Source organism: Phocoena phocoena, chromosome 15, assembly GCF_963924675.1.
Source record: "Phocoena phocoena chromosome 15, mPhoPho1.1, whole genome shotgun sequence".
NCBI lineage: Eukaryota > Metazoa > Chordata > Mammalia > Artiodactyla > Phocoenidae > Phocoena > Phocoena phocoena.
In genome coordinates this window covers 63,004,511-63,029,176 of record NC_089233.1, presented here as the reverse complement: position 1 = coordinate 63,029,176, position 24,666 = coordinate 63,004,511, and the positions used below count along the sequence as shown (strand labels likewise).

General features: G+C 41.0%; 2 protein-coding genes across 4 annotated transcripts in view; one reads left to right on the top strand and one right to left on the bottom strand.

Annotated features, from left to right (window-relative positions):
- Positions 1 to 24,666, bottom strand: part of ASIP (agouti signaling protein) — a 221,067-nt gene that overhangs the window by 190,846 nt on the left and 5,555 nt on the right. The window contains exon 2 of the mRNA XM_065893682.1: positions 3,024 to 3,145. The gene's annotated coding sequence lies outside the window, so the exon portion shown is untranslated. The remainder of the gene's footprint in view (positions 1 to 3,023; positions 3,146 to 24,666) is intronic.
- On the top strand, positions 5,870 to 23,574 carry EIF2S2 (eukaryotic translation initiation factor 2 subunit beta). 3 transcript variants are annotated; one of them, XM_065891987.1, is made up of 9 exons: positions 5,870 to 6,047; positions 11,351 to 11,528; positions 13,000 to 13,103; positions 16,167 to 16,302; positions 17,006 to 17,106; positions 17,713 to 17,861; positions 20,210 to 20,266; positions 22,383 to 22,468; positions 23,104 to 23,574. In XM_065891987.1, exons 1-9 carry the CDS (start codon positions 6,033 to 6,035, stop codon positions 23,277 to 23,279), a joined length of 1,002 nt encoding a protein of 333 aa, XP_065748059.1. In that variant the 5' UTR covers positions 5,870 to 6,032; the 3' UTR covers positions 23,280 to 23,574. The 3 variants fall into 3 exon arrangements, with proteins under 3 accessions (XP_065748059.1, XP_065748060.1, XP_065748061.1); XM_065891988.1 differs by having other exon boundaries at positions 6,033 to 6,047; positions 16,176 to 16,302; positions 23,104 to 23,385; XM_065891989.1 differs by lacking the exon at positions 20,210 to 20,266 and having other exon boundaries at positions 6,033 to 6,047; positions 23,104 to 23,385.

Genomic DNA, 24,666 nt, shown 5'->3' with positions numbered 1-24,666 from the left:
ACCACATTAGTAATTAGGATCTTAAGTCATCAATAGTCCTCATAAAGGCTTTTTATTTGCTGTTTTCCCAGGACCAAATTATAAGGTGAGCAACCCAAGGTGAAAGAGCTCAGCGTATATATCCTTTGAAGTGGTAACAGGTTATCGCTAAGACATCTTTAGGAATATTTTGTTGTGAAATAAGACATAAAATTTGTAATGAATATTAAAGGAGATCAGGGACACTGGAATACTGGAACTACTACTCAAAAATATTATCTTAAGAGTTATTCATTTTTTTTTTTTTTTTCTCTCTGATCCTTACATAAACCCAGAAGCTGGGAATGTTTTATTACCCTGTTTAAAGATGAAGAAATCAAGGCATGAGTGAAAAAGTGACTTGCTCAAGATTCATTAGTCATCAAGGAACAAGGAACTCCAACCTTGGTCTTTTGATTCCCTATTCAGTGGTCTTTTGAAAAAAAAATTCTGGTTAAATACACATAACATAAAATTTACCATCTTGGGCTTCCCTGGTGGCGCAGTGGTTGAGAGTCCGCCTGCTGATGCAGGGGACACAGGTTCGTGTCCCGGTCTGGGAAGATCCCACATGCCGCGGAGCGGCTGGGCCCATGAGCCATGGCTGCTGAGCCTGCGCGTCCGGAGCCTGTGGTCCGCAACGGGAGAGGCCACAACAGTGAGAGGCCCACGTACCGCAAAAAAAAAAAAAATGTACCACCTTAACCATTTTTGTGTAAAACTAAGTACATTCACCACGTTGCGCAACCAATCTCCAGAACACCTTTTATCCTGCAAAACTAAAACTCTATACCCATTAAACAACAATTCTCCATTCTCCCTCATCCCCCAGACTCTGGCAACCACCATTCTACTTTCTGTTTCTATGAATTTGACTACCCTAAGTACTTCATATAAATGGGATCATACAGTATTTATCTTTTTGTGACTGGCTTATTTCACTTAACATAATGTCCTCGAGTTTCATCCATGTTATAGCATGTCAGAATTTCCTTCTTTTTAAGGCTGAATAACATTCCATTACATGTATATAACACATTTTGTTTATCCATTCATCTATCAATGGACATTTGGGTTGCTTGCACCTGTTGGCTATTGTGAATAATGCTGCTATACATATAGGTATACAAATATCTCTTTGAGACTCAGCTTTCAATTTTTTTGGATATATACCCAGAATTGGAATTGCTGTATCATACAGTAATACTATTTTTAATTTCTTGAGGAACCATCATATTGTTTTGGGGAACAGCCATACACAGTGGCTGTACTATTTTACATTCCAACTAACAGTACACCAATTTCTCTACATCCTTGTTAACACTTGTCATTTTCTTTCTTTTTTTTTTTTTTCCTAATAGCCATCCAGTTGGTGTGAGGTGGTATATCATTGTGGTTTCCTTAAGAGTTTTGAAGTCTTCTGTAGAGATGCCAAGACACTAAGTAACCCTGTAAATCACAACACAATTTACATCAAGATCCTACTAAACTTAACACACTGTAGGAGGCAACAGTACACATAGTCATTGCCCTCAAGGGTTTTATAATCTAGCTGGAAAGAAAGGACATACGCACTTAAAAATAAATAACAGGACTTCCCTGGTGGCACAGTGGTTAAGAATCTGCCTGCCAATGCAGGGGACACGGGTTCGACCCCTGGTCCGGGAAGATCCCACATGCCGCGGAGCAACTAAGCCCGTGTGCCACAACTACTGAGCCTGCGAGCCACAACTACTGAGCCCACGTGCTGAACTACTGAAGCCTGTGTGCCTAGAGCCTGTGCTCCGCAACAAGAGAAGCCACCGCAATGAGAAGTCCGCACACTGCAATGAAGAGTAGCCCCCACTCACCACAACTAGAGAAAGCCCACATGCAGCAACGAAGACCCAATGCAGCCAAAAAAAAAAAAAAAAGATAGATTTTGTACCTATCCTCAAGCACTTTATATATACATTCTAGTAGTGAAGTGAGATTATTAAATCACAAGAAAAACGGACCAATAAATTAAACAAATTGTGTTAAGTGTTATGAAGTAAAGGGGCAAGAGGAGACTGTTGCAGTATCCAAGAAAGAGATGACTATCGCCTGGACCAGGCTAGTGGCAGTAGAGAAAAAAGTGGCTGGATTTGAGATTTATTTTGGACATTGAATCAATAAGACTTGATAATGAATTGGATGAAGAAAGTGAGGAAAAGGAAGGAACTGAGTTAACTCCTGAGTTTCTGACTTAAGCAACTGGGTAGAGAGCAGTGCCTTGTTAATTGAGATGAGGAAGATTTGCAGTGGGACATACCCAGAGTTCTGTTATAAACACAATAACTTTGAGATCTCTGTGAGACAAGCAAATGGAAAGAAATAGGCACTTGGACATGTAAGGCTAGAATTCTGAGAAGTTTGGATTGGAAATGATGGATTTGAGAATCATTGACATAATGACATTATTTGGAGACAGTATTTCCATTAGACTAGATTCCTAAATCTCCCCATTGACACATTATCTCATAAGTCGTTTCTATATATGATTAAATAATTAAGAATTCATTTCTGTTGGTTTAGTTCTCGGAGGATAAACTATTCAAGACTTCTTTGGGTAAGGGGGCGGTGCTCACTATACCTCCCATCAACCTCATCAACCCAAAGACAAATTTAATTTCAGAGTTACTAAATGCTTTTCATTAATACCTCAGTGACTTTCTCTTTTACTCATCAAAGCTAACTTGTAAAGTCCCCATGAAATGAATGAAAAGGATTGAATAGGTCTGGATTTCCCTGTGGATTAGAATTTCTATCTTAATTATATTTTCTTTAAGTTAAACATCACCTTCAAGGATGTATGGGCTTGCTTAAGTAGACAGAGTACTGGACTAATATCATGAGATCTGGGTTCTAGTTCAAGTACCGTCACTATTTAAAGTCATAGCCTCTATAGGCCTGTTTTTGTGGGTCAGGTGAAGAGACTAAGGAATATTTTAAAGCCTATGAAAACATAAAATTCAATAGCTTACTACTAGGAAGCTGGAGATCTGGGGTGGTGCTGAGCATCAAGAATGGCCCAGAGTGAAGATTCCAGGAGGCTGTTCTGGATTTCTCACTACTTTTTGTGGACTCCATAATTTGGCTTCTGTATCTATAAAACAGGAGAATGTCAATGATTTCCCTCACCATTATAAGAAGAAAATTAATAAATGTCTATATGTTTTACAGATTCCTGGATGAAACAAGTTAGGAAAATACAAATAACTATTGTGCTGATGTTCTTATTAGCTTAATCTAAGTACAATCTATCTCTTGGAAAACCTGGAAACACTTAGCTGTCATTGCTTTGTGACTTTTGCCAGCTCCCCAAGGAATCTTGGCTTTCCCAAGAAAACAACTACCTTGAGGGTAACCTGAAATCTCTGAAGGAAGTCTCTTGCAAGCAACCAGTTCAGGGAGGTCATATCTGGTACCATGCTGTAAAAGAAAATAAATCTTTTCACAAAAGTGTTCAACACTATTTGCTAATCAGACCAGCATTTCCCAAACAGGGAGTGGCAGTACAGCGAGGCCTCATTAAGGCTTTGTCTTTATTAATGTGAACTAACTTTGTTAGCGTGAACTAAGTAACTTAAAGGTGATTTCCTATGAGCTCCTCTCTGCCTCTATCATTTCTCTTCTACCTTTGTTTTTTCCCACTTGTCTTCTCTTTGTCTCAGTCTTCATTCTCCTAGTTGCATGGGCTTTTCAAAAACGTAGGCCACATTGTTTCCTTCTCTCCTCTTCAAGGCCTCCCCACTTAAAGTGATTTGGGGACTGTCATGCTCCAAATATTTGTTTGGAGGTCTCAGAGACCAGGAGGATACAAATGGTATTCACCAGTGGCTTTTGACCAGGGGTGATTTGGTAATGGCTGGAGACATTTTTGGTTGTCACAATTAGGGAGAGGGTGCCACTGGCATCTAGTGAATAGAGGCCAGGGATACTGCTAAACATCCTACACTGCACAGAACAGCCACCAATAACAAAGAATTATCTGGCCCAAAATGTCGAGAGTGCTGCTGTTGAGAAATCCTGGTATGCACAGATATCAGTAGCTGAAAATTACTGAGGAGGCAGTGTAGTCCCCTTAGGGATACAGATTCGCAAGGTGGTAAAGCAGCAGCCACTGGCATCAGATTGCCTGGGCTTGGATCACTCTCACTGAGCCATAAGCTCCTTGGAGGCAGGGACCTAATTTTACCTACCACACTTACATTAGGGACTAGTATCCAATGGAGAGTACAAACTATTTGTGGATTGTCTCACACAGTTGTTTTGAGGCCCAAAGCATGGAATATACATGAAGCACAGTGAGAGGGAGAAAAGCAGCTCCTGAATATGGGGAGCTAGGCTGGTGTTATCAACTAGGATGTGCTGCCCTACTGAACATAAACAATTTCACCAAACACCAACATCAGACAAAGCCACTCTGTGACCATGATGGATAAGACAAAAACAAAACCACTCCATAAACATGTTTGAATACAAACAAGAATACTGTCCCAACCACAAAAGAAAAACAAACAAAAAGACCAAATATCCCCCTATCCTGGCTAACATGAGGATTCTTCTCCCTTTTTAGATAATAATGATTAAAATACCCCATCATAGAATTACCTTCACCTCCTAATAGCATCCAATCTAGAGAGCAGGCCCGCTTCCTGGAGCCCTCCTCCAAATTACCTAACACAAGCCCAAACCCTGTAAATTCTTTCCAGCGCCCTCTTCCTGAGATGTCTCCCTGTGCCTCATGCTGTGCCTCCCCTCCTTACAAGGAGACAATAAGCTCAGGTTTTTTTTTAAATTTATGGCTGTGTTGTGTCTTCGTTGCTGCGCTAGTTGCCGCGACTGGGGGGCTACTCTTCATTGCGGTGCGCGGGCTTCTCATTGCGGTGGCTTCTCTTGTTGCAGAGTAGGGGCTCTAGGCGCCTGAGCTTGTTAATTGTGGCTCGCGGGCTCCAGACCACAGGCTCAGTACTCGTGGCGCACAGGGTTAGCTGCTCTGCGGCATGTGGGATCTTCCCGGACCAGGGCTCGAACCCGTGTCTCCGCATTGTCAGGCGGATTCTTAACCACTGGACCACCAGGGAAGTCCAAGCCCAGCTTTGTTCAACTAGACAGGTGATCTAGGTGGTATTTGGCTGGAGGGCATTGACAATAGTGAGAGCCCCCTAAAGGGTTACTGCTATCATCATGCCTCCAGGGGAACTGCACCCGCAGCGTTCAAGCAGAGACTTCGCAAACAAGGATTTCGAGGTTTCCCGACAGAATGCCTCCTGCCAGGCGGCTTCTCCTCAGGGTACGTCTCCTCTCCCGTCTACAAGGGAGAAGCCGACCTCCCAAGTTCAAATCCAGCCTGTTGAGTTAAATTTCTCGTGAAGTAAAACCCTTTAGTGAGGTGTGCGCCTCTAGCTCCAACTTTGAGTTCCTGAAACACTAGAACACCCCAATGGGGCACGGTGGAGGGAGCAGCAGGGAAACAAGCCCCGACGGGTTCATATTACTGAGTGCCTTACCCACTACCCTAACCCAGGACAAACCACCTCGAACTCACTCCGCAAGCGACGCAGAACTGCGCGGGTTCTCCACGCCTCCAAAAGCTAAAGTAAGGGCAGCCCCAGGCAAAATCGAACCTTCCGTACCGGCTTCCTCAGACGTCGCGCACGCGCACGGGTCGCTGGGCGGCCGCCGCGCTAGCGCCCGCCTCTTCTAGGCGGACTACAAGTCCCGGCTTGCCTGTCGCCGCGGCGTCGCCTGGTAACTCGCGCCAGTCGGAGCGCGCTAGGTCGACTTCGCCGCGCGCCTGCGCCTTGGCGGTCTCTGCGCAGGCGCATTTCTAACTCTTGGGAAGAGAGGGCGGGGTGTTGTTCCCTTTCGCTGATGCAAGAGCCTAGTGCGGTGGTGGGAAAGGTGTCGGCAGGAGCAACGCTGAAGCCTGGGCCTGGGGCTGACCTGTCAGACTTTCCGTCCGTGCCGAGCCCACTCGAGCCGCAGCCATGTCCGGGGACGAGGTGAGGGCCTGAGGCTGGCGCTAGGTCTAGGGACGGAGGCAGTGAGACAGACCCACCCCAGTGTGGGAGACTGGGCCTGCGGCCTAGCGGCCGGCCGCCGCCATGTGGGGCAGCCGGGCCTAGGCGACGCGGAGCGGCAGAGCCGGCGAGGGCTCCGGAACCGCGGCTTGGCCGTGCCCCGCTCTCCTCAGGGCGGCGGCGCTGAGGCCGGCGTCCTCCCGTGGCCGGCGTTTCCGGAATGGAGAGCACGTTGAGTCGCTCTTCAGAAGAGAGCTTGCATGCCCGGTTGGTTAATGCCCCAGCTGAACGAGATTGGGGCTGGCGGCCCCTGCATTCCCTTCGATTTGACGGTGCAGCTTCAACTCTCACTCTCTGGGTGCTGGTGGTGCCTAGAGGAGCGTCTCTTGGCTCCGGTGGAGCGCCCTAGTTTAAAACTTTGCAGGCTGGCTTGTCCTGCCCGGCACCCACCCTTGTTCTCATGTAGAAGGGGGTAGGACGAGAGGAAAAGATCCTTCAGCCTGAAAAAGTGATTAACCTTTTCGGAAAGTTTTAGGGCGGGAGGACCTGAGCCTTCCTTAGCAGAGCTCTCAGCGACGTCAGCGGGAAGTCTGAGTTGCAAAGATGCCTGGGTCTTTTTCTACTGTCGTGCTTGTACCTCAGCAAATTTCCTCAAATCCCTTTTTAGCCAGATTTATCCCAGTTTATTTAAAACCAAACGACCTAAAATGAAATTTGACTTTAAGTGATATCCGTAGGTATAAACATTGCTGGGAGAGCTACCGCTTACCGGCCAGCTCTCCCCACCAGAAAAAAACCCCTTGAATTTATAATTAATTTCTGTAAACATTTGAGTGCTTGGCCAATAGGGCCTCGGAGAGAAGGAAGAGAAAAATTCGAGGCTTTTTCGAGCTTTGGCTTTTGAGGTAGACCCTGGAAATGCTTTGAATTTCCTCAAGTAGTGGAAAGGCCTGATCCAGGGCAAGGGAGTAGAATATTATCCAATTTGGTTAGAGTTAATCCCTTGAAGTATAGGTAGTAGGTAGTTCATGGAGGGATTTGAAGACCAAGTTAAGGAATTTGGATTTTATTCTGGAGGGGATTCTGAGCTCTCATTTGATTCTCATGACAACCCTTTAAGGTGGGTATTGTTATGCCCATTTTAGAAATGAGAAAACCGAGGCTATTAGAGAGCTGTATGATGCCCATGATCAAATAGTAAGTGGCTGAGCCAGTAGTAGAGTTCCAAATCTCCATTTAGGTGACTAGGAGGGTCTCGCTCTCTTAGGAAAGAAACTGAGTCTAAGGGAGGTGTGTGGTTCTTGTTTGGAGGTCATGGTAGACATTGCTCTAGGCCACTGTATTTCAAAAGTTCTGAGAGTGGCAGTGTCTCATGCTTGTTTTGTTTCTACCCATTTTCTAAGCTTTTCATAACCTTTAACAAATAAAGTACCTATATAGTGCAGAGTTCTCTGGGGTGCTATTCTGTGTTTGGTTTTCTGTGGTAAAGTACTTGCAAGTGTTGTAAGAGACTTACTACTAGTTGGTATAGGAGGTAGAAATAGAGCCATTAACAGCGATTTGGAGGGCTGGAGGGTTCAGTTTTAGCAGTGGGATCAGATGTCGAAGGAAGTGGAATATTACTGAAGGGTGAAAAGGATTTCGTCAAGCAGAGATGTCAGAACTAGCATTCCAGCAGAGGACTTTGGAAGCCCATAAAATATTAAGCAGCTTTGCATTTCTCAGATCTACCAGGCCATTTTGTAAACAGGAAATAAGGGCTCAGGAAGGTTAAGTTGCCCAAGATCACACAGCAAGTTAGTATGACTAGAATCCTGCCTTTGGCTTCCACTCTGAAGGTATGTGCAGGTTCTGGTTCCTTTAATACTGCTGGATAGATAAGTTTTCTTAGGCCGATCCTTAACTTTTGGCTACTTTACAGACTAGTAAGGATCGAGTGAAAATCTGTACATAGAAATGATTTATAAACTGTGAGGGATTCCCTACAGTGGAAGTAGTGCTGCCTGGTAGCCAGGATAGAGCATTAAAGAACCTACTATTAAAAAGTAATTTATTTCTTTTTTCACATTTCCTTTTTTTCTTTTAATAGTTTTTTAATGTATAGTTGTCATAAACTGCACACACTTCCTTTTAAACCTGGCAAATAAGCCCAAAACTCACATAACATAATCTCTTTTAAACTAGTGGAACCATGACCTCTAAAAAGCAGTATTCTAGAAATATGAGTGCTGCCTTGTGAGGAAAAACTCCCTAATCTGCAGGCATTAAAGTGCTGTCAATAGCTAAGATTATTGCTTATTACTAGGCCCCATCCACAAAGTATCGGAACGTCAGGTTGTCACACAACATAGGTGTTTTACAAAAGAAACTGATTAAAAATGGAATATGTGTTGTATGACGTATACAAAACACAGAAGAATGCAAAAAGAAATAAAAATCTCCCAGAATCCTATCACCCAGAGATGACAACACATTTCTTCAGAGCATTTGTTCTGCTCACCTTGCTTCTCTGGGTGCTTTTGTAACTCACTCCTGCCTTCTGGGTGGGGTGTGCTGTGGCCTTAAAGTTAACATCCTGAATAAGGTATGATAGATGGGAGTAGGCTTCCAACTTGCTGAAGCACTTTAGGCTATTGTCAGGGTAACTTTTGCTGCTGTCCCTTTTCCTCACTTTCTTCAACCCAACCCAGTGTGGGAAGTTGCAAAGAGAAAACTTGAAGGCTTTGTTCTATCTAGAGTTAAAAAAAAGAAAGCTCAAAAGAGTCTGTGCTTTTCCATAAGTGTACTGTGAGCAACTATTTGCGTCTCACATCCCAGCTAGTTTCACAGACAAAACATATGGACTGTGATAATTTGTTAAGTCAGATATGAAAGTCTTAAAAAAAACACATTTTAAAAAAAGATTTATTTATTATTTATTTTATTTTTGGCTGCATCAGGTCTTAGTTGCCGCACACAGGATCTTCACTGAGGCATGTGGGATCTTTCATTGTGGCACGCAGGCTTCTCTCTAGTTGGGGTGTTGGGTTTTCTCTTCTGTAGCTGTGGTACCCGGGTTCCAGAGCTCATGGGCTCTCTAATTTGCAGCACGCAGTCTCTAGTTGAGGTGCGCAAGCTCAGTAGTTGTTGCGTGGGCCCCCGCGGCATGTGGGATCTTAGTTCCCCGATCCCCACGTTCCCTGCATTGTAAGGTGGATTCTTTACCACTGGACCACCAGGGAAGTCCCAGAAACCACATTTTTAAAGTTAAGACTGATGTGACCTTGTGGTTTGGGGAAGGTCTGCTTTGGGCACTATTTTGGAATACCTATTTCCATATTTTTAAAGTCTGGTTTTGCTGAGTGGTGTGAATAAAATGAGGCAATGAGTTTATGTCTTAAGTATCCAGAAAGAGTAATTGAGAGAGGTGTTAATTACTTCAGTGTACAGTTCTTTCATGTTTATGACCCTTTACAAGGCTACAACCGTACTGTTTCCCTGTGGACCTATATGAATGTTTTTCAGAGCATAACAGGGCGGTTGTGAGGATGTCCTTTGATGATTTTAGGATCCCCCTTACCTTTAGTCTGTCTTGCTGAATAATAGTTAAAAGATAATTAATATTCTAGGGAACTTGATACTTGAAAAAAATGCAATAAGTGAATTATAAGCCCTGCCAAACAACCAAATTTATAGTGCCTGGAGTGTTGTCTGTCCTTTTGCCAAACCTCCATATTTCAGGAATAAGGATGAATTATAGCTTTTTCCCTGGAACAGATTACAACACTCCATGTAGGGTGACTCAAGACCCAGTAGGTCAGCAGTGGGGAACTCCTTCCTCCTGGCTCTTCTATCCTCTAAGTTTGCCAGATCATGTTCCTCAGACTGACTGCTTTTCAGAATTACTCATTTATACAACTAGAGCCTTCTTAAGGTTGGAGGGGATAACTTTGAAATGAGGCTGTATCAATTTCCAGAATGTCTTGCAAATCCTTCTGTATTGGGTGAGGACTATATTTATACTACCCTACCTTATTACAGACCATAGTTTGGTTTCAGTGTAGCTCAGTTTCCTTAATGTACTTGGGACATAAAGGAATTTAAGTTAATCAGAATCAGTTTTGGGAATTTTTTTGAGTTTCATGATATGTCTTGGAAATTAGATCACCCTGAGTTGATGAAATTTCAGTGATAGAAATCAAGAGATACCATATTTTGTCAACTGTAAAGCATTATATAAATTGTATAATAATTGCTAACATTTATTGAGTACTTTTGTGCCAGGCACTGTGCCAAGTGTTTTATATTTATTTACTTATTTAGTTCTCCTAATAATCTCGTGAGATTTGGCTTTGTTTCTGCTACTGATCTCCATTTTACAGCTGAGGCAAGGAGAGGGCAAGAACTTACCTGGGGTAACAAAAGTAAGAACCAGAGTCAGGATTTGAATTCAGTCAGTTAGCTTCTAGACTTGTGCTTTTAAACACTTTATCTGTATTTTTTAATGTTCCAGAAACAAAAAGCAGAGTAAAAGGTTGTATAGAAGTTTCTTTTACTCAGAGATTTGCTACATGAAGGGCTGCTGATGGATTTCCTTAAAGGCTTGTCTGAGTTTCAGGATAAAAAATTTTTTTAAGTTTTTTTTTATCAGTTCAAGTCTCCTGGTATAGCAACCCCAGGTTACCAACCTTAAATAAAACACGTATGACTTGTCTAGGCGTTGGTTTTCTCATTCATAACGCGAGGGGTAAAGCATGAGTTATTGCTAAGATCCCTTTCCTAAATTCTGTTATCTTGTGATAATTTTAAATTAAAAGACATGTACATACGTTTTGGGGAAGCACTCCCTCAACTTTTTTTTTTTTTTTTTGCCGTACGCGGCCCTCTCACTGTTGTGGCCTCTCCTGTTGCGGAGCACAGGCTCCAGATGCACAGGCTCAGCGGCCATGGCTCACGGGCCCAGCCGCTCCGCGGCATGTGGGATCTTCCTGGACCGGGGCACGAACCTGTGTCCCCTGCATCAGCAGGCGGACTCTCAACCACTGCGCCACCAGGGAAGCCCACCCCCTCAACTTTTAATAGTATAAGGAAGGTTACGTGTGTGTGTGTGTGTGTGTGTGTGTGTGTGTGTGTGTGTACATATATTTTTTTTTCTTTTTTTTTGTAAAATCCTTTTAGATACTTTAAGGCATCAAATACTCTTTCTTTTAAGAGTATGCCTTTTGAGAATACAGCATACTTGGAATGTGAGTATCATTAAAACTAATCACGTGGTCCCCTTTTCTTTTTAATTATCTTTTAAACAGATGATTTTTGATCCTACTATGAGCAAGAAGAAAAAGAAGAAGAAGAAGCCTTTTATGTTAGATGAGGAAGGGGATGCCCAGACAGAAGAAACCCAGCCCTCAGAAACAAAAGAAGTGGAGCCAGAGCCAACTGAGGACAAAGATGTAGAAGCCGATGAAGAGGACAGTAGGAAAAAAGGTAAGTGGCAGACATGAGAGAGTCACTGTTGTCCGGGGAGACCTGGTTCTCTTCCATCAGTGTGTTTTGGATTTTGTGCACACAGTGTCCTTTCAGCCTGAGAGGCTATCTATTACAGTGAAGCTGAGGCCGTCAACAGTCTGTGTGCATGGGACCTTGCCAGATTTCTGATAGACTTGTTTCAGGGAAAATTCCACTGAATCCACAAGACAGAGATGACAAAACTTTGTTACTCCAGGGCTGGTTCTTCTAGTCTAGCCTTTCGGGATGTCTCTTTTCCAGTTTTAATGGTGGTTGTATTTGAGTGTAGGCAGGAAGAAATGGGACCAAGATAAACAGTTTTGTGTCTTAACAAGTTTGAAAACATATAGAAGAGATTAAAATTACAGCCTAAAATGTTTGGGTTTAGACACCAGCATGAGTTATTCACTCTGTGCTTTAACACAGACAGCATTTGACAATTAGAAATAAATGATTAAGTAAACATATTTATGCCTATTGAATAGAAGACACTGTACTAGGGATAGAGAAAATTAACATTCATTGAGCATCTACCATGTGCTAAGCATCTTATACGTGTTTAAAACAAACTTGGAAAGAAAATCATTCTTCTATTAAGACAAAATTAATTCATAAATAGCTCCTTGAAAAACTTTGTAGTAGGGGCATTTAAAAATATTTCTAGTGTACAGTAGGGCAGAACAAATGGAAAACTTACTGAACCAAACCCATTATTACTCACTAATGGTGGATAAAATTTCATTTTATTCATATTGTAGCCTGATTGATTGATTAAGTCGTTGAGCTAGGCATTGGGATTTAGGTGAGAAAGGCATAGCCCCTTAATATCTCATTGGGAGATAGACAAGCAGCTGGTAAACACCTCTCGAAGTGGTAGAAGGTACTATCAAAGCACCTAGGGGACACCTAACCCAGTTGGGGAACAGGAGGGATAGGCTTAGAGAAGACTTCTTGGTGGAAGTAACTCCTAACAAAGATCCTGTGAGATGAAGGTAAGAGCTGTGTGGGAGGGCCCATAGGAAGGCTTGAAGGTGAGAGACACACACTTCACTAAGAAGTGGAGGTAGTTCAGTTGAGCTGGAACTAGGAATTAAGGTGTCGGAGATGAGAGAGTAGCAGAAGTAGAGAGATAAAGCTGGAGAGCCTTGGAAATTATGTTAGAACCCTGACTTTGTCTTGGGAACAATGAGGCATCATATGGTCAGATTACTAAATAAATATTCCCAACATGGTCCCCTAACCAGATTTTTCCTACAGAGCTTTGAGTTGACCTGCTATTTTGTTTTCAGAACCCTAACCTTTGTGGTTGTGGAGGAATTACTGTGCTAATTAATACCAATCTCGCTATTCTGGTGACTTGATCGATTAATAGCTGAAACATTGGTTTAACTCATAATTTAATGCTTCGCCGTCTGCTATTAATAATTGAGAATCTCAATTCTCTTTTTAGATGCTTCTGATGATCTAGATGACTTGAACTTCTTTAATCAGAAGAAAAAGAAGAAAAAAACAAAAAAGATATTTGATATTGATGAAGCTGAGGAAGGTGTAAAGGTAGTATTGCTTTCTTATTGAAGGTAAAATTTGACCTCTTGAAAGGTTGCTAGTGGCTGATGTTTCTCCCTGTTTGTCTCATCTCTTACTAGTTTTGCTTTTGTTATTAAGTATTTAGTCACCACTGTTAAGGTCAGTTTCTTGGGATTTTTGTCTGACTAGGTATCTTAAAGGGATGATGGTTCAAAGGAGTGTAAAGTTAGGTTTTACACATTGTATTGTGTGCCATTAAGACGATTACAGAATGCCACTTGTCATTAATCATACTGAGATTGGCTGAGGAGAGAGATTTCTGTGAGAAATCCTATAGAGCAAATATAGTTTCTTCTGTTAAACTTTTGGTAGCATGTTGAGGATACACAAATTTATGTGTATTCTTCTGAGCAGCAAAGAATGAACCCCAGCCTGTGGTGGTTGGTGGCTGATGATTTTATAGCCTGTAGGAGAACCAGAGCACTCAGGTTGGTTTTATGGAGTTCTCTGATCTTGTAGGGACTTGAGGCCCTGTAATTGTCTTACTGGATTGATTCCTAATACAAATATCTCAGAATTATGAGAGAGAAAGAGTGAGAATACACATACACATGCACTAAGTTGTCCCCTTTTGTGCCCTTTACCCAAATTTTTCTTTGGTAAATTATTTATTTGCTCAAATTCAAGTAAATAAGGTGTATCCCACACATAGCAGTAATTCACTGAGTTTTGGAAACAATGTCACAATTTTAATGACTTGGTTAATTCAGCAAATATATGTTAATGATGATAGTGAGTCAGGCATTGTGTGCTAATTGTTAGGGTACTGAAACAAATAAGATATTTTTCCTGTTTTTGGAGGTTCAGGGATAATTCAGAGTTCTTTAGAACAAGATTATTTTACCTGGATTTATCCTACTCTCTCCCTGTTTGGGGATTTTCTTCTCTTCCTACTGTTATAAGGAAATTGATAAAGAGAAATGCTCAAATTATGTTGAATGAATGAGGTATAAATATCCTGGGTAACAAGGTGACACATCAGAGATGTGCCACAGAAAGTCTTGCTTAACAAATTTCTCTAGTAGCTTTTGTCCTGAAGAGCCACTTACAAGCTCTAATTTAGTGCTTGGATACTTTTTTCTCTGCTACCGAAGTCATAACGTAAGAGGTTACAAGTACCCTTATCAGGCAAGACATGGGCATTAACTTGAGGCTGAAGTGTTTTTAAGATCTTGGGTTACTCTCCCCCTGAATTTTCAGAGCACCACCGGGCTTTTGAAAAATCTTCAAAAACACTATGTGCTATTCTCTACCTTTCACTGGGTCTTAGCCTCAGGTTGGAAATAGATCTTACTGGGATAAAATAAATAATAATACAGGACTAGAAGCTGGCTGATGTGTGCTCATTTATATTTAGCATGCCTGAGTTTCTCATTTACTGACGGTCATCTTATTAGAGACTAGGTTAGTATCAGATTTCTTGTCTGGTGTTATCCAGCTAATACACATGGGCTGATTGGTCTTTGATGGCCAAAAGTGGCACTGAGACTACACAGCTGGATTTGGCATCTCAAGGCTGAGCTTCTTTTAGTCCTGGCTATTCCAACTTTTCTGCTGATTAGATTTCTAAAATTACTATAGCCATTTACAGAGTAGTTCAGGATGTAGGTGCACAAAAATAGATATTGATGGGTGATGTGGATGGCACACTTCAGGGCATGGAGTTGGATACACTGGTGAAAGGAGGTGAGATTAGAAGGCTGGAGACTGAAACTGGCCCTTTCTGCTCTTCTGGGGTTTTTTATATCTCATTTCAAGGTTATGCCCTATTTACATCCATGACTATAGCAGCTAACCTTGGGATCAAGCTTTACCTTGTCTCTATCCATTCATCATAGGACCCTAATTCTCCGTGGGTTCTGCCTTCTCCCTCTTTCATGGATTTATCTATTGAAGTGATGCCCAAAGACCTCCTTACAGTCTGGTGCCAGGCTGGCTGTGGTATAAAAAAAAATATATTTGGTCTTTGTCCCTGGTTCCTGGCACATAGCTCCTAAGACTCTTGGAATCTCTAGATAAGAGTTTGGTCACCAAGAACCAGTGATTTCATCAATCATACCTGCATAATGAAGCCTCCACAAAAAACCTTTCATGGGTTTCTTTCATGGGTGAGCTCCATAAAAAACCCTTGAACAGTGGGGTTTGGAGAGCTTCAGGATTGGTGACCACACTGGGGTGTTGGGAGAGTGGTATACTTGAAGAGAGCATGGAAGCACTGCTCTCTTGCCTCCCTTTCCTTGCTCTATGCATGTCTTCCATTTGGCTATTTCTGAGCATATCCTTTATAATATTGTGTGTATATATATATATATATAATATAATAAAGTAATAGTTAAGTAAAGTGTTTTCCTGAATTCTTTGAGTCCTTCTAGCAAATTATTGAACCAGGGGTGTGTGGGAACCTCTGAATTTGAAGTAGGACATATGTATTGGAAACGTGGGGACTCTATACTTGTACCTGGCCTCTATGAAGACAGTCTTATGTGACTGAGCCCTTAAACCCATGGAGTTTGTCACTAACTCTGGGTAGTGTTAGAACTGCATTGAATTGTAGGTCACCTAGTTAGTGTCAGAGAGTTGGAGAATTGAGGTGGAAAAACATCACGTATTTGGTGTCAGAAGGAAAAAAAAACCCTCCTACGAACTGCATCAGAATACTTAGAAACTTATTTAAAACATTCCTGAACCCCATTCCTGCTGAAGATTGTCACTGAGAAGATTTAAGAATCCTTGTTTCTTTGATTCTGACAGTGGCCTGGTTTAAAAACATGGACAATAATTATAGTAAGATCCCAAGGCTGGTGGATTAAAGAAAGGAAAAGGTCCCACAAAAGTGTCTTAAAATTTTTCCAGTTTAAATGACAGACTCTGAACCAGTTTGGTTCACCTGTGAGAGAGAGTTCTGATCTGTAACTTCAGTTTTGAATATTTAATATCTTTTTTTCCTCTAAAACCATGTCAGCCCATGTCATTTAAAAATAATAATAATCCTAGTAGCAAAATGTTGAGACTCTTATCTCACTTTCTTAGGACCTTAAGATTGAAAGTGATGTTCAAGAACCAGCTGAACCAGAGGATGACCTTGACATTATGCTTGGCAATAAAAAGAAGAAAAAGAAGAATGTCAAGTTCCCAGATGAGGATGAAATACTTGAGAAAGATGAAGGTAATACTGGGAGCTTAGCTCATTTCTAGGCTACACAAGCCTTTGGCCTAGTCTCTTCCATGGGTGGCCTCCTTATTTATTTTTTCTTACCCCTTATTTCCACTGCCTAATAATGGAAGCTAAAAGGAAACAGAATCTAACTTCATAATGACAGTTTAAAAGATTTCATGGGGGAAGAACTTGGCAATTGTGATTACATTAAAACATACTGATTTAGACTATTGGGACAATTACTGTAACTGAATTTTAAATGTTTAAAAAATCTTTTACTATTTTGTTAAAAGTGCTGTTTATTAGCTTCTAAGTGCTATAGCTGCTTTAGAGAACTTTAGTATAGTCAGCAGATGGGTTTTTATGGATGTATATGTTTCTTAAGTGCTTCAAAACAATTGGACATTTTTTCCTCTATTTATCCCAGTGCATTATTTTATCTTATGTTTGTTAAATCAAGACAGTTCAATGTGTTTGTATTACCACACATTCCTAGGGGTGGTTTTTGAAAATCGTAACATCCCCTTAAGGAATATGGGGTTATTTGTGAGCCTTGATGCCTTTATGCTTGAGGCTGTTGTGAATGCAGTTGTGGGAAGGAAGACCAGATGTTTTTGAAGCTTTCATTTCTCTAGATCTGCTTCTCCCTTCTCCCCTTTTTGTTATTGTATCAGGCTCTACCCCTCATTCTTACAGTCTTTGTTATCTGTAGCTTTAGAAGATGAAGACAGCAAAAAAGATGATGGTATCTCATTCAGTAACCAGACAGGCCCTGCTTGGGCAGGTTCAGAAAGAGACTACACATATGAGGAGGTAAGACAAATTCTGTTATGAAAGGGGGCTGAACTGTTCAGTAGAACTCAAAACAAAAGCAGGATAAATGTTCCCTGAATTGAAAGGGCCATTGAAGTATAGGTGGATAATGAAACAGACCCAGAGAGGTCGCACTGCCTGATGCCGACGTTTGGGGCAGGCTGTCCACAATGTGGCAGTCATTATAGTACTCACTGTTCCATCTGAATCCATGAACTTCTGAGGCCATTGGAGCCCCACTGAAGGGGGATAGTAGGGAGAGGGAGTGGCTAATAGGGGGCCATAGTAGTCTGGAGTTTGCTTGTTCGGGGTAGTCTGAATTTTACTTCTCCAGGTACTATATACTTTCACACAGAAACAGTAGAATTAGGGGCTTGTTCATTCCTTTAACTTTGAACAAGGAACTATTAAGCATCCATAAGGGACCAGTTCCTGGTTGAGAACTGAGTCTTGCCTTCAGGGAGCTCCCAGAACATGTGATGTGTGTGTACATTTAGTAAAAAGTAAAGTTTGTTCTGTTTAAAGGAAAAGCACAATGACTCAAGTGGGAACGTTATACTCCTGCTATTAATAAGACTGTACATGAATACCACTTTATCTCTATAGCTACTGAATCGAGTGTTCAACATCATGAGGGAAAAGAATCCAGATATGGTTGCTGGAGAGAAAAGGAAATTTGTCATGAAACCTCCACAGGTCGTCCGAGTAGGAACCAAGAAAACTTCTTTTGTCAACTTTACAGATATCTGTAAATTGTAAGTTGGTTAATGCAGAGTCTCCATCCCAAATGCTAGATTCTCAGTGGAGTGTATGTTAAATATGCTTATTGTGGACTCAATTAAAAAGTAGAAAGAATGCACAGGTGTCAGGGTGGGGTCGAGGGAGGTCACAGTTCGAGTCCGTCAGTTCTTTTGATTCATAGGTCTTGAGGCTTGTTTTATTGGGCATCCAGAAGTGAGAGAAGCCCACTCACGCTGACTCATGAGACGATCCTAACCAGATGGAGTGAAGAGTAAGAAGGCTGACTAGTCCTTAGACAGGGGCCTGGAGAGCCCAGGGAGGTGGAAAAGCTCATCAGCCTGGGGTGGGCCTGCCAAGCAAGTACAAGCAGTGAGCTTTGGGAAAGCAACTGAATTTAATGTGCTTCTTCCTTGGATGGTTATTGCCAAGACACAGTTGATGAGATTCGACTTTCTTAATTACCATCGCATTCCATGCCTGTCTCACCCCCAGGTCACTTTCTGGGGCTGGCTCTTCTCAAAGCTCCTCAGCTACACCTTTTCTGATACGTTCCTTAGGGCAACTGACCTTATCTCCTGTTCTTTTTAGTTTCATAAGTGATACGTGCTTGTTGCAGATAAAAGGGAAAACAACAGTGAACAAAGAAAATATAATCACTAAAAATTCCCTGCCCAGAGTAACCACTTGTTTTCATTGCTTAGGCATGACTTAAAAGGTTTTAGACTTTTTTGCTGATGGCAATAGTAGTATATGCTTATTATAGAAAAATTAGAAAATATAGACCTACTAAAGAAAAAAAAGTCATCTGTAAGTCCACCATTAAGAGATAGGTAATCATAGTTTAATATTTTTGTTTTGCTACTTTTATGCATCTACATATTTTTAAATAAATTGGTATTATACTGGTTTTTAACATATTTTTCTCCTAATATATTGTGAAATTTTTACCCTTATCATTAAATAGTCTTTTAAATGTTTTTAGGAGTTATACAACATATTTTTTTATATATATATATAGATAAATTTTTTTCTCCCATTGTGTGGATTGTCTTTTTACTTTCTTGCCATCCTTGGAAGCACAAGGCTTTAAATATTTTATTTATTTATTTATGGCTGCACTGGGATGCATTGGGAGATACATGTATCTCGGCAGAACTCAGAATAGAGCCTTAGGGCAAAAATTCCCAAAATGGAATTGCCTAGTCACAAGGAATGGACATTTTTATGGCAAACATTGGCAGTTGCTTTCCAATAAGTCTATACCAGTTTATACTCCCAGTAGCAACGTAAGTGTTATTATTATTATATTTTCACCAACCCTTACTCATTACATTTTTGGGAAAAAATAACTTTTTAAAATTGTAACTTTTTAAAAATAACTTTTTAAAATTGTAATAGTAATATCTCCTTACTGGAACAAGCTCAAACAGTGCCAAATGAATAGAATTAAAAAGTGAAAGGGGCTTCCCTGGTGGCACAGTGGTTGAGAGTCCACCTGCCGATGCAGGGGACACGAGTTCGTGCCCCGGTCTGATCCCACATGCTGCGGAGCAGCTGGGCCCGTGAGCCATGGCCGTTGAGCCTGCGCGTCCGCAGCCTGTGCTCCGCAACGGGAGAGGCCACAGCAGTGAGAGGCCCGCGTACCGCAAAAAACAAAAAAAAAAAGTGAAAATACTGAGTGGCCTTGCTCTGTATTTGCTTTTTTCATTTTATGTGGATACATCTTTTTGTTTTTTTTGTATTTAGAGACCTGTATTATTTTAAAAGCAAGATAGAATGGATGTACCATAATTTATTTAACCACTTCCCAGTTGGTGAATATTTTAGCTGTTTTAAATTTTCTGCTATTGTGCTGCTGTGAAATACTTCCCTCTTTTTAAATAAAGAAATTGCAAACAGGAAATATATAGGAATTAGCATAACAAATACCCAAGTATTGATTGCCTCAATTTGTTGTATTTTGACCTTTTGACACATTTGCTTCAGATCTTTTTGCTTCGTTACAAAGAGAGCTTTACAGTTACAGTTTAAGGCCATCTTTATATCTCTTTCTGATCCCTTTTACCTTCCTTCCTAGAAGAAGATTTTATCCTCTAAAGTTCGTATTTACCTTTCCTGTCCCTGTTTATAGACATTTACCAATGTGTATATGTTTGTAAATAAAATGTAATATTGTTTTATGGGCTTTGAAATGTAAACAAATGGTATCATTTATCTTCATTTCAGAGTTTGATGAACTGTGCGAAAATTCACCTAATAGCTGCGTAATAACAAATTAAAACAGTGAACAGGGTGAGGTTTTTAGAAGTTTGGTTAGATTTCCATGAAAGATAAGGTTTACATTATTCAACTTTCTTTTTAGATTACATCGTCAGCCCAAACATCTCCTTGCATTTTTATTGGCTGAATTGGGTACAAGGTAAGAAACTATATTCACATTTATGTAGTTACTTACAGTATTAATGGACATTTCATAAGAACTTCTCTTAACTTGAAAAGATATGTAACACGCTTAAGAAAAAAAAAACATTCACTTTATTGTCAGAGGAACTTTTAGGGCAGTGAAGGAGGAAAACTTGTTCATTTCTATGGGAGGTTGGTTACTTGGGAATAGGAAACAAAGTTCACATTGGCTCGTCTGTGAACAGGCCTGTTGGTATACCAGAGTGAGCACCATGGCTCTGCCATGTTTAGAGAATTTCCTGTCATTAATTGGAATTCTTGGGTCTTTTTATGGAGCAAATACCAGATTTCAGAGGAAGCCATTTTCTTAGGACAGAATTTATTTTCTAAATTGTAAATAGGCTGTGGATGAAGTACAGCTTATAAATTGATGAGTGGCATGGGAAAAACATTGAAACAGGTATCCATAATTAAATAGTTACTTCCCTGTCTTTAGGGCTCTCCTGTTGAAGACACCACGCCAGTCCATCACCATTCGGGAGGGCCAGTGTCCCATGGAGCCCATCCCAGTTAGTTTGGCCATAAGTGCTAGGAATAGGAAGCTGAATGTCCCTTTAAAAATAAGTAATGCAGAATTAGGACATAATAAATATGACTAAGACACTGAGTGCCCATTGTATGCCAAGCACTTTTTTGGGTACCATCTCAATCTTTAAACAGTTATGTGAACTGTTAGAAACTAATATTACCCTTGTCTTACACATTTGGAAACAGGTTTGCTGAAATGAAGTTGTATGGTTGGTAACATAGCTAGTTAATTGCAGTCAAGATGTAAACTCAGGTCTGCCTTTCTCAGGAGCTCGAACTCTTAAAAGCCTTAATCCTGTGCCTTGCTGGCAGTATAGAGATAACTGAGGTGTCCTGTTCTCTTCCTACTCTTGAAACTCAGTTTGTTGGAATTGGCTGTATTTGCTTTGGGTTAAGGAGTAATTTACTTGACCAGTGGTAGATATGTGGACTGTGTTGTGGAAGAATTGTTTTAAATGTAAATTTGTTACAGTCATTGTTTTTAACTTGCATAAACTGATGGAGTAAAAGGTAGTGTTTTTCCTACTTCTCAGAATAATTTAGTTTTTGTAGAGGTGAGGTAAATTATAACAAGTTGTGACCAGTGAACTTATGGTCAGTGGGCTAATTATAGGGTTGTTGAGAAAATTCAGTTTCTTTTGACAGTGAATGAAAAAAATTTCTTGCATCAAGCATTGAAGTCACTGTAGCCTAGAGATTAGGGGTTGCAGTTCATGCAGGATGATAAACTCTTATAGTTAAAGGAGAATCACAGGAGAGGTTCTTGCAAAAGTCAGTTTTATAATAAGATACGGAGCAAATATAAATTTAATGCTGCTTGGCTGAATTTTGTTGTTTCACTTTGTGATTTGTAATTTTTAACAAATGACGTCTAGCGGAGAGATTTGCTTTCTCAAAAGTACTTGTCAGCAACTTCTTTTCAAAAAGTTTCTTTTTAAGCACCATTGACAATATGAGGCCTGTGATTTCAACTGTACTTTTGGGGGAGGGTTGTAACAGCTTTACAGATACAATTCACACATGTAAATATGTACAATCCAATGGTTTCTAATTTGTTCACATAGTTAACCATCACCATAGTTTTAGAACATGTTCATCAGCTGTATGTAAGTGAATCAAAAGATTTAGTCTTAGAATCTTTAAAGATATCTGTAGTTCCTTTCATATTTTTTGTATTTATAGCCTACCTCACTGCTTTGCATGTGGTATGCATTCAGTAAAAGTGTGATTGTCCTTTTGTTGGGTGAAAGGGTCATCACACAGACAGTTAAGGAATAAATTTGTTTTAGACTTAAAATCAGTTACAAATCAGATTTGTTGCTGTAGACTTAATTAATTGAAAATTGAATTTAATGTTAGGAAATAGGGTCATCAGGTACCAACTACTTAATTAAAAATAATTTTTGAGAAACCAGGTAGTACTGCTCCTAGAACTTATCCTGTGCCATTGAATATATTTTAAGTTCATTAAATGTAAAGGCCCTGGAATTTGATTCCTTATAGGAAGAAAATAATAATGGAGATATTTTTGTTTTCTTTCACAGTGGTTCTATAGATGGTAATAACCAACTTGTAATTAAAGGAAGATTCCAACAGAAACAGATAGAAAATGTTTTGAGAAGATATATCAGTAAGTTTATAATTTCTAACATGTCGTTCTGAAATGTTCTTATTGGGCTGAAATATTTTGGGGGACCGCCATTGGTTTTTAATGAAGCTGGAAAGGCTGGTCTTAGAAGATGAGGGAAAATGATAGTGGTGGGGAGCTGGGTGGGAGGTGGCTCTTGGTGGCCGATTAGGGGTCATGGGGAGGGATTTGGCTTTCCTAAGACGACCCAGCTGATCAAGGCTGCTGGTTGGTTCCAGGCTGAAGGCCAAGTCAGAGAAATCTGTCTGCACTCAGACCTGGCCTGACCCAGTTGTTACCTTCCTAATCACTTAAAATTGGCAGATCTGTTCCCACCTAGGAAAGCTAGTAAGTTCTCTAAGTGGCTCTCCTATAAACACAGCCAGGAGTAGGCATTTGGCAAGTGTCACTGCTTCTTTGGACATTTGGGGTCTTTTTTCAACCTATTGTTAAGTACGTGAAGCATCACATCAGATAGCTTGGGTTTTCTTACCCCTAGAATACCTAAGTGTAGCTAAGCTAAGCTTTCCTGGTTTGGGTGCCACCGTGGGCTTGCAGTCAGTAGAAGTGTTTCAGAAGAAAGAAACCTCTGGCTCACTGTGGCTACCAGGTAATTCCTTATGTTGCTTTCCCTGCAGAGGAATATGTCACCTGTCACACGTGCCGATCACCGGACACAATCCTGCAAAAGGACACCCGACTCTATTTCTTACAGTGTGAAACTTGTCATTCTCGATGCTCTGTTGCCAGCATCAAAACTGGCTTCCAGGCTGTCACAGGCAAGCGAGCACAGCTCCGTGCCAAAGCTAACTAATTTGCTAATCACCACTGATTTTGCAAAGTGTGTTGTGGAGATTTGGCTGGACAGGTTTACCATCAGAGTGGATATACCACTGTATTAAAAACAAGATAGAAAAGCTGCCAAGTTCTTTGGCGTGTGGCCGGTTGGTCTGAAATTCTTGCAAGATGCCGTTGCTCAAGCTGTTGACATACTTGTTGCCTACTTTAACAACTGTCAGAGAAATATGATGGGGTAAGGTGGTGCTTTTTTAAAATCGTTCATAGACTTCTGTAAAATGCAAGATAAATTAAAGTTATTATAACAGTGATTCTTTCAATTTGGTTTGTCCTTCAGTTTTCTATAAAAAAAATTATGCCTAATGAATTCAGCAGAACAGTTTGTGCCTAGGCTCTGGCGAGGTCTCTGTGTCCTAGGCCTGAGAAACTTCAGCTGGGTAGCCATTTTCCTTCTCAGCTTCCCGGTATACCGGAAGTAGACACAGCTTCACGTGAGAGGGTGGTTGGAGGGTGAGGTCTGGGAGGACAGCTTGTTTTCAGTGTCCAGAGAACGATTTTATAGACTTGAATTCTTTTCATTATGTGAGGATTGTTGCCACTACCTCACTGCTAAGTCCTCCAGCTGTTACTACATGAGGAATACAAGGTGCTAAGTACCTTCCTTAGCATTTTCTTCCTTATTGGCCACTAAGAGAAGTTTAGAGATAACAGCCTTTGGGTGTGTCTTGTAACTGGCACTCCAAGAAAAACCCCTGTTGGGCCTCTGTTGGTGAGGAAGTGGTGTGGCATGTGCAGTAGAGAGAACTCTTGAGAGTCCAAACCACGATGCTAGAGGAAGCTTTTCTTTTTCCTCCCCAACTTGTGTTCTGGATTTGAAAAGGACCCACCACAAATGCTTTTTCTATTTTCTGTATTAAAGTCGCTTTTAAATGTGATCATGAGAAACTAAGAGGTGATATTGCTTGTGTGGTGCTTCTGGGGCTTCCTTCTGGTTCTGCCTTCTGTGGTTTTGGCCGAAAAGGTATTTCTCCACTGAGCACAGGGGAAAAGATCATCTTACATGTCTGCTGTGATCTGCCTTGCACGTACTTGCCAAGGATAAGGGCACAATGCTGCTCCTCACTTTCTTGTTGCCAGACTATTCCAGGAGCAGTCACTCAGCCTTGAATGTCTTGACCGTGTTGTTTTTAATCACTGTGACCCTTAATTTTAAAGTATAGGCCAAGTGTTGTAAAGCATCTTGGCCAAGAAGCAGTGGAGGGGGCAGAGCATTCCCTCAACCCAGTAGGACCTGAGGGGACTACACACTGGCTGAGCTGCCAGCACTGCCCTAATGAACTCAACTGCTGTTTATGATTTCATCTTCTTTTGTATCTATACCACACAATTCCCAATGTCAGATG

What these genes read in the sequence shown, in the direction of transcription:
- EIF2S2 (XM_065891987.1), top strand. An exon ending in GAGACTACACATATGAGGAG is followed by an intron (nt 17,107 to 17,712) that starts GTAAGACAAATT and finishes TTATCTCTATAG; the next exon opens with CTACTGAATCGAGTGTTCAA. An exon ending in TTGGCTGAATTGGGTACAAG is followed by an intron (nt 20,267 to 22,382) that starts GTAAGAAACTAT and finishes TTTCTTTCACAG; the next exon opens with TGGTTCTATAGATGGTAATA.